The sequence below is a fragment of the Podarcis filfolensis genome (assembly GCF_964270895.1).
Source record: "Podarcis filfolensis genome assembly, chromosome: 8".
Lineage (NCBI taxonomy): Eukaryota > Metazoa > Chordata > Lepidosauria > Squamata > Lacertidae > Podarcis > Podarcis filfolensis.
Window position 1 is genome coordinate 51,915,894 of NC_139611.1, and position 15,230 is coordinate 51,931,123.

The window sequence follows — 15,230 nt, forward strand, 5'->3', positions numbered from 1 at the left end:
TTTTCAGCAGGACCACAATCTGACACAACAACTTCTTTGAAGACCCCCAAAGGGCCTATTCATGATTACAGCACAGCCTGTCTTGGGTGACAGCAGCAAAGGCTGGAGGAGCCATAGCCCTCTCCCTCCCTCCCTCTTCCCCCTCAAAGGCCGGCTCATTCTGGCAGCAGCTGTTCCAGTTCCTCGTCACTGAGACAGTTGGTTGCGACAATGTGGTTGAGCTGCTGCATGTACCTCTCTAGATCCTGCATGAAGTGAGGGATTCGAGCCTTCTCCAGCACCCCGTATTTCTGAAGATTACTCACATCTTCGTAGGAGACCTGAATTTATTTATGTATAAGAAAAAGAGCAACTGAAAATTAGCAACTCATTCAAAGATGAGGTTTCAGTCTTCTTGCTGGAAGCCACCCACCCAGAGTGGCTGGGGCAACCCAGTCAGATAGGTGAGGTACAAAAAACATCATCATCATCATCACTGCAATACCAGAGAGTTTTGTGTAACAGACCAAATTTACCTCACCTGAGAGCCAGTCTGGTGGAGACTCCTACTGAGGGCCAAACCAGATGCATTGTGGGAGATTCACAATCAGAACTCCCTAGTGCCTCTTGGGTTAAAAACAGCCATTTTGAGACAGGACTGTTACAATGATAAAGGGGGAGCGGGGAGAGAATAGACATTCTATGCCCTTTGGAGGAGGATCAAGATGAATTGGAGGGCCTCACTTGGATGGAAAAATTAGGTTTTCTTAGCTGAGGACTGTTAGAGGACTGTGCTGTCCTCCCTTCTTGGTCTCTTCCTGCTCTATCCACCTGCCTCCAACTGGAGCAAACACCAGAAGCCAAGCCAAAGAAAGCCCTCTTGGCTATGAGATGGAGGAGGTGAAGGTACCTACCCCCCACAATACACACACATGGGGAGTGGGGGAAGACCACAGAGAAGGCAGAGCTGTTACCTTCCCCAGGGCAGCCAGTAGCTGGAAGTTGATGGTTTGTCGATGTCTCAGGATCCGGAGAATTCCATCCAGGTACACTTGATCTTTACTGAAACACCCTGAAAGAGAAAAACCACTGACACATCCAGCATAAGCAGGACACCTTTCAAAGTGACGTCCAAATACTGGCAAGAAATTAAAATACAGTGGTGCCCCGCAAGACGAATGCCTCGCAAGACGGAAAACCCGCTAGACGAAAGGGTTTTCCGTTTTGGAGGTGCTTTGCAAAACGAATTTCCTATGGGCTTGCTTCGCAAGACGAAAATGTCTTGCGAGTTCCTGCGGGTTTTTTTTCCTTTTTCCTCCCTTTTTCCCAAGCCGCTAAGCCGCTTATCAGCTGATCCGCTAAACTGCTAAGCCGCTTAACAGCTGATCCGCTAAGCCTCTAAACAGCTGATCGCTAAGCCGCTTATCAGCTGATCCACTAAGCCGCTAAGCCGCTTATCAGCTGATCTGCTAAGCCCGCTAAGCCGCTAATAGCGCTAATCCGCTAATGGGCTTGCTTCGCAAGACGAAAAAACCGCAAGACGAAGAGACTCCCGGAACGGATTCTTTTCGTCTTGCGAGGCACCACTGTACTGCCAAAATCAGGGAACTTCCTGAGGGCTGGAAGGGTGGAGGTTTGCAGGAAGTCATCTTGTGCTTTTGGAGTTTTCTTTTTTTTTAGTGTTCTGCAGGGTATCAGAATCTAATTCTGAAGGGCGCCATCAATCAGGAGAGCCCCCAGCACCAGCCCTGCTGCACATCAGTGCCCAAGAGCAGAGCTGTCCTTTGCAGGTCACCTATACACCACCCCCCAGCCAGCCATCTTCTTGTGATGGTGGGAGGGTGGGGACTGAGCAAAGGAGTCCTAAATCGGAGAGGAATTTTAGCAAATGATGCTCAAGTGGCCAACCTCCAGAACCCTGAGGGCTGGGAACATTTGCATCTCTCCAATACTGAGCATCCTCATGCCATGCGAAGGCCCTTACCTGGCTCGGAAGTGTCTGTCTGGCCTCTCTTGGCCCGCACACAGTATTCCCAGCGCACCCCAGGGTCCTGCACGTAGCGCTCCAGGTCATGGAAGAGCTCGCAGAAGGACATGTGGCTGGCCCGGTAGACAGTGTAGTAGAGAAGGGCTGCCCTCCACAGGAAGGGCTGCTTGCGGAAGAGGACGCTGTGCAGGCTGGCCAGGCCTTCCTCAGTGGGATTCGCCGGCTTCAGGCCGTAGTGCTGGCGACCTTCTGAGCTGTGCCACGGCTGGTGGGCATTGTTGACCCCGCGGATATAGTGGGTGCCTAAGGCAGAGGAGAGGTATTTCCCCATCATTACTCCTCCTTCACAACTGGCTTGCCTCAGCTTTCCCCCACCCCACTTCCCAGTCCTTCACTGGGTCAACGAATCACAGTGCAAAAGAGGACTCACGTCCTGGGTTTTAGGCTGCATGTCCAGGGGTAGGGAAGTGGGTCTATCAGGTGGGTAGGATCACTCCCTGCCCATCTGCTGATGCCTTTATGGTGTCGGATGACAACTCAAAAAATCAGAAAGCCTTAAAATTGGAAAAGTTGAAAACCATGAAATGAATCACTTAAAAATGTGTTATGTCAGGCTTCAGGGAATCAGCTTCCTCCCCCGTGGCCATAAATGAGGAGATCAAACAAAATGAATTCTTACCAGTTAGTCTCTTTAATAAACACAGTGAAGGACAAAAGAAAGTGTCAACCCAGAATGGCGGTGCTCCTATTTAAGGCTTACACCCTCTCCATCCCTATTAATCTACATCACTCCAACGTCTTGTAATCTGAGCTTGTGCCCTCTGAGCTTTCTGTTCTGAGACTTTCTGAGCTCTTTTCGACCTTGGGCTGGGCGGAGGAATGCTGTCTAGAGGAATGCTGTCCAGAGACTATGAATCTGTTAACCCTCTCTCTTCCAGTGTTTCTTCTCTTAGCTGTTCCCCATACAGTATTTCCCAGCTTCTGCCTTCTGAACTATGCCCCTCTGCAAACCACTGTTCCAAATCTAGCTGTCCTCCTGCTCCTGGGAAGATGCAGGAGCAGGAGCAGGTGGAGGTGGTGGCTTCCACCATTCCTCCTCAGCACAGTCCCTGATAGTTCATTAAACTAGATAAAGCCCGACTTATTATTAAGCAGCTTCTTTCAGTCTGAGGAGGCTGAAATCTGTTCGGATATAGCAGTGGTATCATAATGGAACTTGTATTAGACATGAGCCTTCCCTTGATTTTCACAGCCAGACAGCATTTGACAACTAGGCCCCTGCCAGTCAGCACCCAGACCCTCCTGCTCTTCAGAGTTCTAGGTCTCTGTGGCACCGAACAGAATTATTAACCCTCTCCGCAAACCAGCCAGAGTTCAGGGCTGGGTAGTCCAGCTGGTACATCCTTCCCTTGGAAGAAAAACTGATGTCCCAACTCCTGGCAGACAATTCTCCACTCTCCTCCCACCCCGTGCTCCTTTAATGCCCTTCCAGGGCACAGAGGGTTGGGGAATGTCCTGGAACTTTGCTCCTTCATGGATCCTGACCTATTTCATGGCGCAGCATGCCCTCCAGCCAGTTCTGACGAGCCCCAGAAAGGTTGATGGCTAATGTTGGGCGGCTGTTTTCCACCATCATCACTGCCTGAGACAGCAGGTCCTCGGTCAGCTGAACCACCACCTAGAAGAAGATTGGGGAGCAGGGCCTGTATTTACACTCTGAATTGAGCTGTGAGGGAGTTCCCATCACAGGGCCCAGAATGGAGAAGAAGCTTTGAAACAGAAGAGAGAAACCACAGGCCATCCATCCATCCATGCATGTGACAACCAAGACCATTCCAGCATTTATCCCCCAAGATTCTGAGCCTGCTTAGGAAACCCAGCACAGCTCTTGGGAGGTAGGTCAGGCAAGGAGCAGCGCAGAGCTCCCATGCAGCTTCCCTTCCTGGCAGGACTCCAGTCAGTCCATGCAGTCTCCAGGGGAGAGTCCAGGGCTAGTCCCAGATGCGGCTTCCTACCCTCACCATCCCGGCTGGATGCAACCCCAAGCAATTACTGCCTGGGGCAGGAAGGATTTTGGGGTTTCCAAGGGCACTGCGCAAAAGGCTGTCAGAGTGCCTCCCTGGGATCACGCAGAAGGTATTTTGCCAGCATTGGACTCACCTCTCCAGAGCAGCCTTCCTTCTGCATGTACTTCCTGACAATGGACCAGATCTGGCATTTGCTGAGCAACTTCCCTCCGTTGGATGCCTCAAAGTTCTCGTAGGTGCTATATTTCTCCAGCACAGCATCAATGATTCCAATAGCCTGAAACAACCCACAACTCTCTGCTTCTTCTATTTAAAATAACAACATTTTTAAAATGTTTTTTGGCTACCAGATACAAAGAAAGAACTCCCCACCCACACCTGAAGAGAGTACACCTGATATATTCAAGATTAATGCATAATGTTAAAGGAGGTCTAATGCAAGCTAGTTGAAGGTGTCCTTCAGATGCTGGCAACCTGGATTCATTCTACTTTTTAACTTTGTAGAAATTAAAACTAAAGCAAGTTGAATAATAGGTGTCTGTCCATTAGTTATTCCATTGTTCCTGTAGCTTATTTTAAAAGACAAAACATGTATGCCTGTGTTTTGCCTTTTTCTCCATTATGTATTTCCCTGGATAACCAGAGACTATCTTGGATATTTATGACCTGTAAACCAAATAGACAGACTGAAGAGCATGAAGGACAGGTGGTTGCCATCATGAGATCACCCCTTCCTCTGCCTCAGCTAGGAAGCCCTAAGCAGCCCAGCCATCAACACAGAGAACAGAGACCATGTTGCTCCACAGCAGGCAGACCTGGCTAACCAGAGGCAGCAAGCCTCTGTGATTCCTCAAAGTCTGGCAACTGAAGGAGCTGGTCAAGTTTTATTTTAGCCTGGCAAATGTCTTTCAGCACCCCTCCGCAAAACACGACTGTGGACAACTTCCTTCAGAGGACTGTTGTGAGAATTAACAAGAGGACTCAAAAGTTCTAACACCACCACAGAAAGAAGAAGTAGAAAGATTGCTCAGCCCAAAACAGGGTAGCACCAGCTGTGAGCAGAAGACCCAATTCAAACTGCCACCATTCCCTTAGTCTCAGCCCTCCAGTCTGCAATATGGAGGCAATGATCCTGACCCAATGTGCAAAGGTACGAGAGTCCAGTCACCCCTGCTGCTTGCCACTGGTCCTAGCACCTGGGCTGCTGAAAGAAGCATCTGATTTCCAAGTTTCAATCTTCACCCTCTTAGATCCCTGAGTCCTGGCATCCCACAGTAAAACACTGCCTGGATGTTGGGGGAGTGGGTATGTGCTCATGTGTGCCAGGATCAGAGCAGGCTCTCTCCCTCCAGTGGCATGACTCTGTTTCTTTGGACCCCCTTGCCAAACTAGAATCTAGAAAAGTAGGTGAGCCTCTAGATTCTGCAAAACATTTTGCCCCCCCCCCCCCCGCTCCTTACAGGGTTATTGTGAGGATTACTGATGCACACAGTATAATGCCAGGATGGGTGCAGCTGCGCTCCTGCTGCTGAGACCCAAAGCATATTTCCTCCCTCTGGGAGGCAGAGACTTGCTGGCTCATTCTCCTCGAGGCAGAGCAGAGGGAAAGCGTTGTGGAGGGAGGAGCAGCCATTTGGAAGAAAATGGCAAAGGCAGAGGGAGCAGGGGGAACTTTTCTTACCTGTGAAATAAACTGCCCAGAGGCCTCTTTGTATTTCTCCAACACGGCTTCAGGGACAGGCTCTGCGTATTCAAACTGGGGGTTGTAGGCGTAGCAGGCCCCAAAGAACTTCTCCCTCTCTTTGTCAACGTTCACCGGCCGCAGGGCCACCAGCAGGCAGGGACTTTTCCTCTTGGCCCCGATGCACCTCTCCGCCTTGGCTTTGGGGAGGTGAGGCAGGGAGGCGGCACTGCGGATCTGCCCCCGCGCGCGGTCCCTCCGGTTCACTGCGCAGATGCTCTCGCTCCGGCGCATCCAGCTGCAGGGATTCTGGAAGGCAGGGCAGAGGCCCACGGGGGGCGGCACTTGGGGCTCTGGGTTCTGGAGGCACTTGGTCTTGGGGGGCGCCCGCTGGCCCGGGCTGGAGGAGTCTGAATCCAGAGAAAGGGAAGGAGAGAAGAAGGGAGGCACCCGCAGCCCCTCATAGGGACGAGAGGCCTCCTTCTTCCCGCTTCTCCGCTGCTGCAGGCCAGCACCAAAGACATCAGGCTGCTGTTCCCGCCGCCGAAAGGACTGCCGACCCGAGTCCAGCACCATCTTGTTTGGGGGCAGCCCTCTGAGGGGGTGTCATCAGGCCAGCTCAGAGGATTCTTTGCTTGGAGGAAGCCCTGGCAGCAAAGAAAAGGATGCACAGCCTTCAGGCTAAGATTCCCTTCTCCACCAAAAAATGGGTAGCTAAGTTTGATCAGGGTCGTTAAAACAAAAGGAGAATTTGAAGAGTTCCACAAGGACCTCTGCAAAGTGAATGAATGGGCTGTAAATTAGCAAATGCAATTGCAAGTGAAAGCAAGTGCAAAGTGATGAAAGTTGGGGCAAAATGACTGTTAATTTCACAAGTGCACTCATGGGGTCCGAACTGGTGTTGTTTTATCAGAAATGAGACCTTGGGGTCATAACAGATAGCTCAGTGAACATGTTGACCCAGTGTGCAGCAGCTGTGAAAAACACAAATTTCATGCTAGGGATCATTAGGAATGGAACTGAAAATAAAGCTGCTAATATTGTAGTGCCATTATACAAATCTATGTTGCAACTTCACATGAAAGAATGTGCCCAGTTATGGCTACCTCATTTCAAAAAGAATATTGTAGAATTTGAAAAGGGCATCCAAAATTATAATGGAATGGAGCGACTCCACTATGAGGAAAGTTTGCCACATCTGGGGCTTTTTAGTTTAGAGAGAAGATGGAAAAGAAGTGACATGGTCAAAGTTTCTAGAATGAGGCAAGGCATGGAGAGTGGACAGAGAAAAGCTATCCTCCTTCTCTCACAAGACTAGACCCCTTGGGCTTCCAATGAAGCTGAATGTTGGAAGATTCCGGACGGCCAGAAGAAAGGACTTCTTCAGGCAGAACACGGCTAAATGATGGAACTCACTCCCACAGCAACGACCACCAACTTCAATGGTTTTAAAAAAAGGATTGGATGGATTCATTCAGGAGAAGGCTGCCAACAGCTGCCAGCCACAATGGCTCTGCCCTGCCTCCATGGACAGACTCAGTAATGCCTCTCAATACTGCAGAAGGGGAGAGTGCAGATATTGTGCTCAGGTCCTGCTTGTGGGTTTCTTCCCTTTGGGGCATCTGGTTGGCCACTGTAAAGACAGGATGCCAGACTAGAATGTCTACCGTCAACCTGAGCCAGCAAGTCTGCTCTCACGTACTTCACGAGCTGCAGGGCGGAAGGGTGCTGCTGCTGCTGCTGCTGCTGCTGCTGACAACAGCAACATCTCTCCTTTTGCCTGTTCTCCTCTCAAGAGGCAGCTCTGGATGGTGACCCAGTAAGCACCCCCACAGGCTTCGCATTATCTGAAAACATGAAGAGGGACCACAGGTCCTTTCTAAAGTCTGATGTGCTAAGCTTGGCTGCCATTACTCAGTGAGGAGGAGCAGGAGGAGACTCTCAGTGTGTGTTCAGTCACCCTTGTAGTGACTACTTTGCATGTTCTATGACCAGGTTATTGGCACTAAAAATGGGCTCTAAGTTTCCACCCTGGCTTTGGGCTTCCTCCCCCTAAGCTCTACTCAGAGTAGAACTAACACTGGCTACAACCCTTAGCTGTCAGGATCCATCAATACTTCCCATCTGAAGATGCTTCTAGGGTCCTTCTGAAAGGCAGCTGTATGCTCTGCCCCTGAGCCTGCTGCCCCCCACCCTGAGCACCTGCCAAACTGATTCAGGCACTCAGCATGTTTCGCCATGGTAGAGAGAAAGATGAAGAAGGATTTCTGCATGCAACAGGGAACTGATTTAAGGGATCCCCATCACCAAAATCAAAAATGGATCTCTGCTGCACCCTGGTTCCCAGGAGTACCTGGCTAGCCAGAGGGACCTTTAAAGGGCTGGCTGACAAGGGGTGAAGTCAAAGGGCAGAATGGGCAGGTCTAGTAGCCACTATTCAACAGGACAGCTAAGGATGGAGCCTCCATGTCCATGAGCAATATACCTCAGATCTTAGGGGCTAGCTGCTCCTGAGCTTCCCAAAGGCAGACTTGGCTGGCTGGCTGGCTGGCTGCTCTTGGAGACAGAATACTGGCTGGGGCAGGCCTTGGCCTGATCCAGTGAGGAGATTCTTATGTCATCATAATGGACAGGAGGCAAGCAGGGAAGTGGGGGGGGCAGGAGGACCAGCACAGCACAGCAAACTCACACCACTTGCACCATCTGTGCAATTCCACAACTGAAGGCAGAGTCTACCGTCAAGCATTACTGAAGGCAGTAGGGAGCAGGGAGGAGATGCCGATTCAGCTCCTTGCCAAGGGCACAAGGAGCCTAGGAATGCATCTTTATGTAGGAAGCATCCCTGGAGCAAAGGAAGGGAAGCTGCCCCATCCAGGCTGAGCCCCATCAGCTCTGCAAATGGCCTGGGGACCACAGGAATTGCAGGGGCTCAACAGGCGCAGGTTTGCCCAGCATGACCCAAAGGTGGCTCTTGCCAAACCTGCTCCCCTTATTTATGGCAGAGCAAATAAGCAAGGTGATGTTTGCTTGTCCTTGCATCTCAGCAGGAATCCAGGGCTCCTCATCTCCAAGTGGGGGAAGCAGATGATTGGAGGGTGCCCCAAAAGGAGAACTTTGGGCTGGGACAGCTGCCGGGGCATCTCCAAGGAGACAGGCAGGCGGTCAGGACTTAGTCTATGATTTGGGGGAGGCCAGACCTTATTCTCTGTGCCAGGTGGGAAAGAGCATGTAAACCAAGGGTCCTTGAGGCTACTGTTAGTGAGGTTTCCATGCCTGAGGGATCCCTGAATCCACCGTCAGCCTCCCGTTCAACCAGACAGGACCACGAGATTTCACGCTCTCCCCCATCACACAATAGATCCTGGAGGTTGGGTTTCCCACACATTCTCCGCAGCTGGATAGCAGCACCTGCAGGAAGACCGCACGCAGAAACAAAAGCCCTGCGAGACCCCGGAGCTGAAGCTGCCTTTGGGGAGATCCTGAAGATCAGGATTTCAGCAAGGCCCCGAGAGTCAGCCGGGGGTCCAGGGGGAAAGAAACCGGGTTCAGACGCCTTGCTCAGCAATAGGCACGTGGGTCGCTAGGTGGATTTGGGCCAGCTGCTCTGTCTGCGCCAGACCCTCCTCGCAGGGCTGTTGTTAGGATCACTGGGGGGTTCGTCCCTCGGAGGCTCCCCGGGACTTCTTTGCAGGGGATCTCTTTGTGGGCCCGCAGCTATACAAGAAAAGCGAGCCCCCGAACCGCCTTTTGTCCTTGGGAACCCCGCCCCGCCGCCAGAGATCCCGCCCGCCGGGGGTTCCCTTCCTCCACCCCACCGTAGCCGCCCCGGTACCTACCCGGCTGCGCTCCCTCCTCCTCCTCCTCCTCCTCCTCCTCGGCCCGCTTGGTCGGTGCGGCGGAGGAGGCGCGGGAGGGTCTGCGGGGCGGGCGGCGACGGGGGTGGGGAGAGACAGACCGACAGACAAGGGCTTCGAGCATGCTCAGTGGCGCTGCGGAGGGAGGCGCGCCCGCGTAGCCAGACCCCTCCCCGGGCAGGCGGGCTCCAGCGACCCCCGAAGAAGCGGCAGCGCCAGGGCGGCTCCCGCTCCGGACCAGGCTGAGTCCTTCGGAAGCCGAACCGGGCTGGGGCTGCAGGCGCTGCCCTCTCCCTTCCCCTCGAGGCTGCGGGAAGCCCGTGGAGGGCCGCCCAGGGCAGCGCTTGGGGGGGGAGCCTTGGGCGTGTCGCAAGGGGCGGGTAAACGCGCTCTGCCCGCTCCCCGGGGACCCGAAAGGAGGGCCGCCTCTCCAGCCCCCCCATTGCGCGCACCACCTGATGGCATCCGTGCGCCTTTGTCTCCCAGCAGCTGCCGGCCCGTGGGGTGGGATGGGGGGTCCCGGGTCCCCGTCCCTCTCCCTCCCACTCCAACGCCTCGTTTCGCTTCTCCTTTTCTTTCTGGGAGCGTTTCATGGCTGGGTATTTTTAAAAACATAAATTGTCTTCAGGGGTGATGCGCCAACTTTAAACATTTTAAATGAATAGATAAATAGGCCGTTTAATCCATTGACCCACTGAAACACAGGCGCTTAATCAACTCGGCTTTCGTCAAGCGGGCGCGGAAGGCACAAAGGCTTTCTTCTTCTGTCTGCCTGGGACAGGGCAGGTAATGGTCCAAATCTCTTCTGCATTGCCTCAGTGCGCCTGCGCTCTCTGGTGCCTTCCTTGCCAAGGCTGGAAGGGTCGGCTGGCTGGGATTAGACCCAGGCACTGCTCAGCGGCTCTCAGCTGATCTGCGGGAGGGGGGCGGCGGCATTAAGCTGCAGCAATAAATAGCAACAACAAGCTGCTTTCACTTCTGCCATTGCAGGTCATTCCACCGTTTAATTTTAAACTATCATGGTTTTTGATCAGGTTTTGCCCTAAAGCACAGCCATAAGCGGGGTTTTTTCCGTCTGCCTTGAAGTGCAATTTCAACAGCAAATCTAAACACAGAAAGAACCAATTCCCTCACACTCTTTCAGAATGAGTCCCTGCAAAGGCCTGACCCCAGGTGCAAAGCAGGGGCTGCCCCAGCTGACTGGGAATTTAACATATCACAAATGTTTGGCAGTGTGTTCTCTTAAAAACGAGCTTTTACAGCTAATTTTAACAAACTTTTGCCATTTTATTATGTATTTATGTTATGTATTTTTGTGTTTTTATATTGTACACTGTCCTGAGATCCTCAGAAGAAGAATGGCATAGAAATTCCATAAATAAATAAATAAATATTATGGGTAAAACAACAGACTTGCCTGTAGGGCCAGCCCCCAAAGCGTTTGCTGCCAGAGGTCAAGCTCAATATGTGTCCCGTCCCCCCCAAGTTCCATGTATAGGAGCTGAGTGGACTGGGGCCGACTGTGGGAAGGCCCCCTCCTCCACGCCACCTGAGGAGGGGTAGAGAAGGCTGTGTTGCCTGCAGGCAGCAGCTCAGACCTCAGGCAGAGAGGCACAGTTGGGAGACTTGGAGTGAGGCTAGTATGCTGCTAGTGTTCCATCAGCCTCCTTCTCACAAGCAGTAGGTGAAGTGGCCAAGTTGGGCTTAGGCAGGTGGCAGCTAATGGGAAGGAATGCTCCTCAATATGCAAGGCCCTGCCAGGGAGGAACTAAGATAGACTGAAATCAAGATACACTACGTCCACAGCATTCCCCTGATCCACCAAGCTTGTAACTCCGTCAAAAAAAGAAACAAGATTTGTCTGGCATGACTTGCCTTTGAGAAACCCATGCTGGGTTTTAGTAATCACGGCATCCTTTTCTAAGTGCTCACAGACAGACTGGGGTGGTGCTGCCCCACTCTTGGGATAAGGAAGGTTTGGAAGGGTTGGGTGGGGTGGCCACTTCTCCTGCAGAAAGGGTGTGGGCTGCCCCCTATCTTGGGTTGGAGGGAGTGGGAGCAGGCTGCTCCCTTCTCTTGGTTTGAGGAAGGTTTAGGGGCTGCCCTTTCTATTGGGGTGATATGAGAGCTGCTCCTCTTGTGGGGGTGCTCCTGGTGGAAGCTGCCCTCTTCTCCCCTGGGGGGCTTTGGTGTTAGCTGCCACCTTCCCTTGTGGGAGGACCTGGGAAGGAGAGGGTGTTGGGAGGAGCTGCTTGCCCTCAGGGTCTTCCAGGCACCCTGTGGGCTGAAAGGGAGGGGGGGAAAAGGGACACTTCATTCATTCATAAAATTATTTTTATACAGTACCTCGTTGTCTCATACACATGTGCACACACACACACACAAACATTCATTGAAACTGTTTACAGCAATCCAAGCCATAGAATTATTAAGGCAGGCATTCATTAACCCTGTGTCATGAATATAACACATGTGGATAAGTGCATGTTTACAAGGATACAGAAGCACAAACAGTCCCATACAACAAAAGAAAGCGCTTCTGATAAAATGCCAGTTGTCCTTTAAATTTTAAATCCCCGTAGGAAACAGCAGCCTCTATAGGAAAAACTGTGTAAGTAGCAGGCTTGGCTCTGCAGAACAGCTTGCCGACATCTCATCCATCAAACAGCATGGGGAAAAGCAGAGACACACACCTTGTGGAAGTTAGTATTATTAAATGTATTTCTTAAAGGTGTATACTGCCCTTAATCCACAGATCTCAGGGCACTGACTACATAAAAATGCAATATAAAAGCACAAAATACATGACAAGAACAGGAACAAAATATAAACCAATAACCCATCCCAGTAACCCCCCACATAATTAATAATGTTATTAATTAAGGCCTATAAACTCTCTTTTAGGAATGAGAAACACTGTAAATGTTTGAATAAAATGGTTTGATTGTAAATGAAAGCCAAAACAAGGATCCCAGGGACATATACAGAGTAGTCCTGAGTGGCTGTGGTGGTCAGATAAGGGGCAGCCACAATCCCCTGAGTGTGACAGCACATACCGTATTTTTCGCTCCATAGGGCGCACCGGACCATAGGGCGCACCTAGTTTTTAGGGGGGGAAATAAAGGGGGGGTTATTTCCCCCCCTCCCAGCCCCAAAGAGCAAAGAAGCAAAGACAGCGAGTGGGATCCATCCCGCTGGCTGTCTTGGCTTCCTCTTTAACCACGCTCAACCTCTCCAGCCAGGAGAGGCTGCAGGTGGCTTCGTTTTTAGCCATGGGGCTGGGGCAGGGGGAAGCCTGAGCTTCCCCTGACCCCAACCCCCAAAACAGGTCCAGGAGCGGCGGCAAGATTGCACGCAACCTTGCCACCGCTCCCGGAGCTTGCGGGGCTGGGGGTGGGGGAAGCCCGAGCTTCCCCCGACCCCAGTCCCCAGAACAGGCAGCTATCCGCAAGCCTTCCGAGCACAGCGGGAACTCCTGCTGCACTCAGAAGGCTTGCGGATAGCTGCCTGAAGCCTGCATTCACTCCATAGGACGCACACACATTTCCCCTTCATTTTTGGAGGGGAAAAAGTGCGTCCTATAGAGCGAAAAATACGGTGCTTGACCTTTCCAGCAAACTGCCAATGGGCAATACTAGACCTAACAAAAGACCTAAAGAGGGCTTTCTACTCATAAATATGTGAAGAGACACTAATTGTAATAGTAAAGAGATATACTAATGTTGGCCCCAGAGGTGAAAGAGACACTTTGACAGGTCAGAGGCTTCCTCTTTTTGTGATATAATATGACCTTTGTATTACGCCTTTGGGGAATGGATTTCTTTGGGAAATAGAACTCTTTTTTTCCAAATGTTTTTTTTAAAATTAATTTTCCAAATTTTTTACAAATCAGTACCTAATTACATCAGATTTAAAACATTTTTTCCATTAAGTTGACCTCCCACTCTCCATCGTCAATGTGCTCCTTCTGTCCCCTATTTACTGCTTTAATATTACATTATTTATTTTCAATTCACATTCCATTTCAATTTCCATTCCCTCCCTTACCCCATCTCCCTCAGCTGTCTATTTGTCAATTCCCTTAAAAAACCCCAAACAGGATAAAACAAAACAAATGAGGTTACGGTACTCTGCCCCCTGCCACTCTACCTTAAATAATTACTTGTTGTCTCTGTATTATTTCTTTCTTTTCATCTTGCTTGTATATAAATCTGGATGCATCCTTTCCATCATTGTTCTCCTTTCACCATTTCTTCTCCAGAACTATGTTGTTGTCGAAATCCATATTTTTACCACAGCATTTGCACTTCACCATCCATTATTTCCAAGGACAACCATCTGGCAGAATGAACAGAAAGCATTCTCCTCCTGCAAACAGTGTCAATGAAACCAGCCTGCATGGGGGAGTTGGGGGGGGGTTTAAACCAAACTTCCTTCAAAACACTGAGTTAGTCCCCCCCCCCCGACCATCTACATTGCTCTGCTGATTTTCAGTTTTCCCTTTCAAACCAAGTCCAAGACTTTCTTGTTTTCAAGAACGCTATCACCTCTACCTGCTCAAACCTGTGGCCTTTATTTTGAATTCTTTATTGTTCTGGGAGGGGGTGAGTAAATCCCTTGTTGAAACAGAAAAGCATAAACGCAGCCCCTACCCCCCCCTCCTCCTCTGCCCAGACAGTTTCTTTCCAATGCAGTTCCAGAATTACGTATTCCTTCTGACATAGTGCCATCAGTTCTAACACCCTGTGCTTAAATTTATTTCCTCTCTCTAGCGGCAGGTGAGTTGTGGTCCCTTAGTAAAGTATAAGAGAAAAAAGAAACAAAGTCTCTTCCTCCCTGCCATTTTTTCACCAGCTGCACACCCGTAATTTCTTTAGCAGCAATGTTCATCAAGGCAAGGGTAATTTAACCTCCAGGGTCCTCCTTTGTCATCTTTTATTCCTTTCCTATTGGAACTTTTAAAAGGAGTTGGAGCCCTCTGTTCAGCTTTTATTTAATTTTTCGAGTTTCACCTGTAGAAAAGATTTCATGTTGGCTCCTCTTTTTCTCTGCCAATATTTACTTTCTATCTACGCAACTGGATATTCCTCTTTTGCAAGAATTCACAGCAGGAGGGCAGCCACCACAAAAGGGGGGGGTGTCTGTCCCATTCACCCGCCTGAGGAGCCTCCCAGGAGGAGCTGTATTACAGCTTTCATGACCTCAGCCAGCAGTGGATATTGTAGATGTGGGAAGAGAAAGAGTAACAAAGAAATAAGAGGAAGCTCTCCAAATGCAAGCCAGGACCTCTTCCTTCTCCATCCTCCTTGCAGATTAGATGCCCATCAGCCACACATTTCGAGGAGTCTGGCCAAGGACTGGACCCAGTGGGCTCTGGGCTCCAGGCATGCTCTCTCTGCCAGGCCCATGTCACCACTTGGCAACTTCAGGCAGCTGTCAAGTCCCTGGCCCACCCCTGCATTTACCCCCTAGCAGGAGGCTTAGGCAGCTGCATCTAGGCTCCCCTTAGAGTTCCCCCAAATCCTCCCAGCTTTGCACCCCTTTGGAGAAATGAAGGAAATAAGGCAGGACATGACTCTGATCCAGTTTCTGGCACCTCCTAAAACTCACCTGTTTGCCCAGTTGTTGGCTGGCCAGTGGTCCATCATTTGGTCATTGTATTATATCGGTTCCAGTGGTTTGGATGTTATTTTAAATGTTAG

General features: G+C 50.7%; 1 protein-coding gene and 1 long non-coding RNA gene across 3 annotated transcripts in view; one reads left to right on the top strand and one right to left on the bottom strand.

The window, feature by feature from the left end:
• Positions 1-9,894, bottom strand: MATCAP1 (microtubule associated tyrosine carboxypeptidase 1). 2 transcript variants are annotated; one of them, XM_083624945.1, is made up of 7 exons: positions 9,511-9,894; positions 5,675-6,321; positions 4,127-4,270; positions 3,512-3,644; positions 1,964-2,269; positions 954-1,051; positions 1-320 (listed from the first exon to the last, which is right to left on the bottom strand). In XM_083624945.1, exons 2-7 carry the CDS (start codon positions 6,248-6,250, stop codon positions 156-158), a joined length of 1,422 nt encoding a protein of 473 aa, XP_083481071.1. In that variant the 5' UTR covers positions 6,251-6,321; positions 9,511-9,894; the 3' UTR covers positions 1-155. The 2 variants fall into 2 exon arrangements, with proteins under 2 accessions (XP_083481071.1, XP_083481070.1); XM_083624944.1 differs by lacking the exon at positions 9,511-9,894 and adding an exon at positions 8,160-8,288.
• The window catches only part of LOC310767735, a 15,667-nt gene continuing 8,783 nt past the window's right edge, over positions 8,347-15,230 (top strand). The window contains exon 1 of the long non-coding RNA XR_014551041.1: positions 8,347-8,638. This is a non-coding gene — a long non-coding RNA (uncharacterized lncRNA). The remainder of the gene's footprint in view (positions 8,639-15,230) is intronic.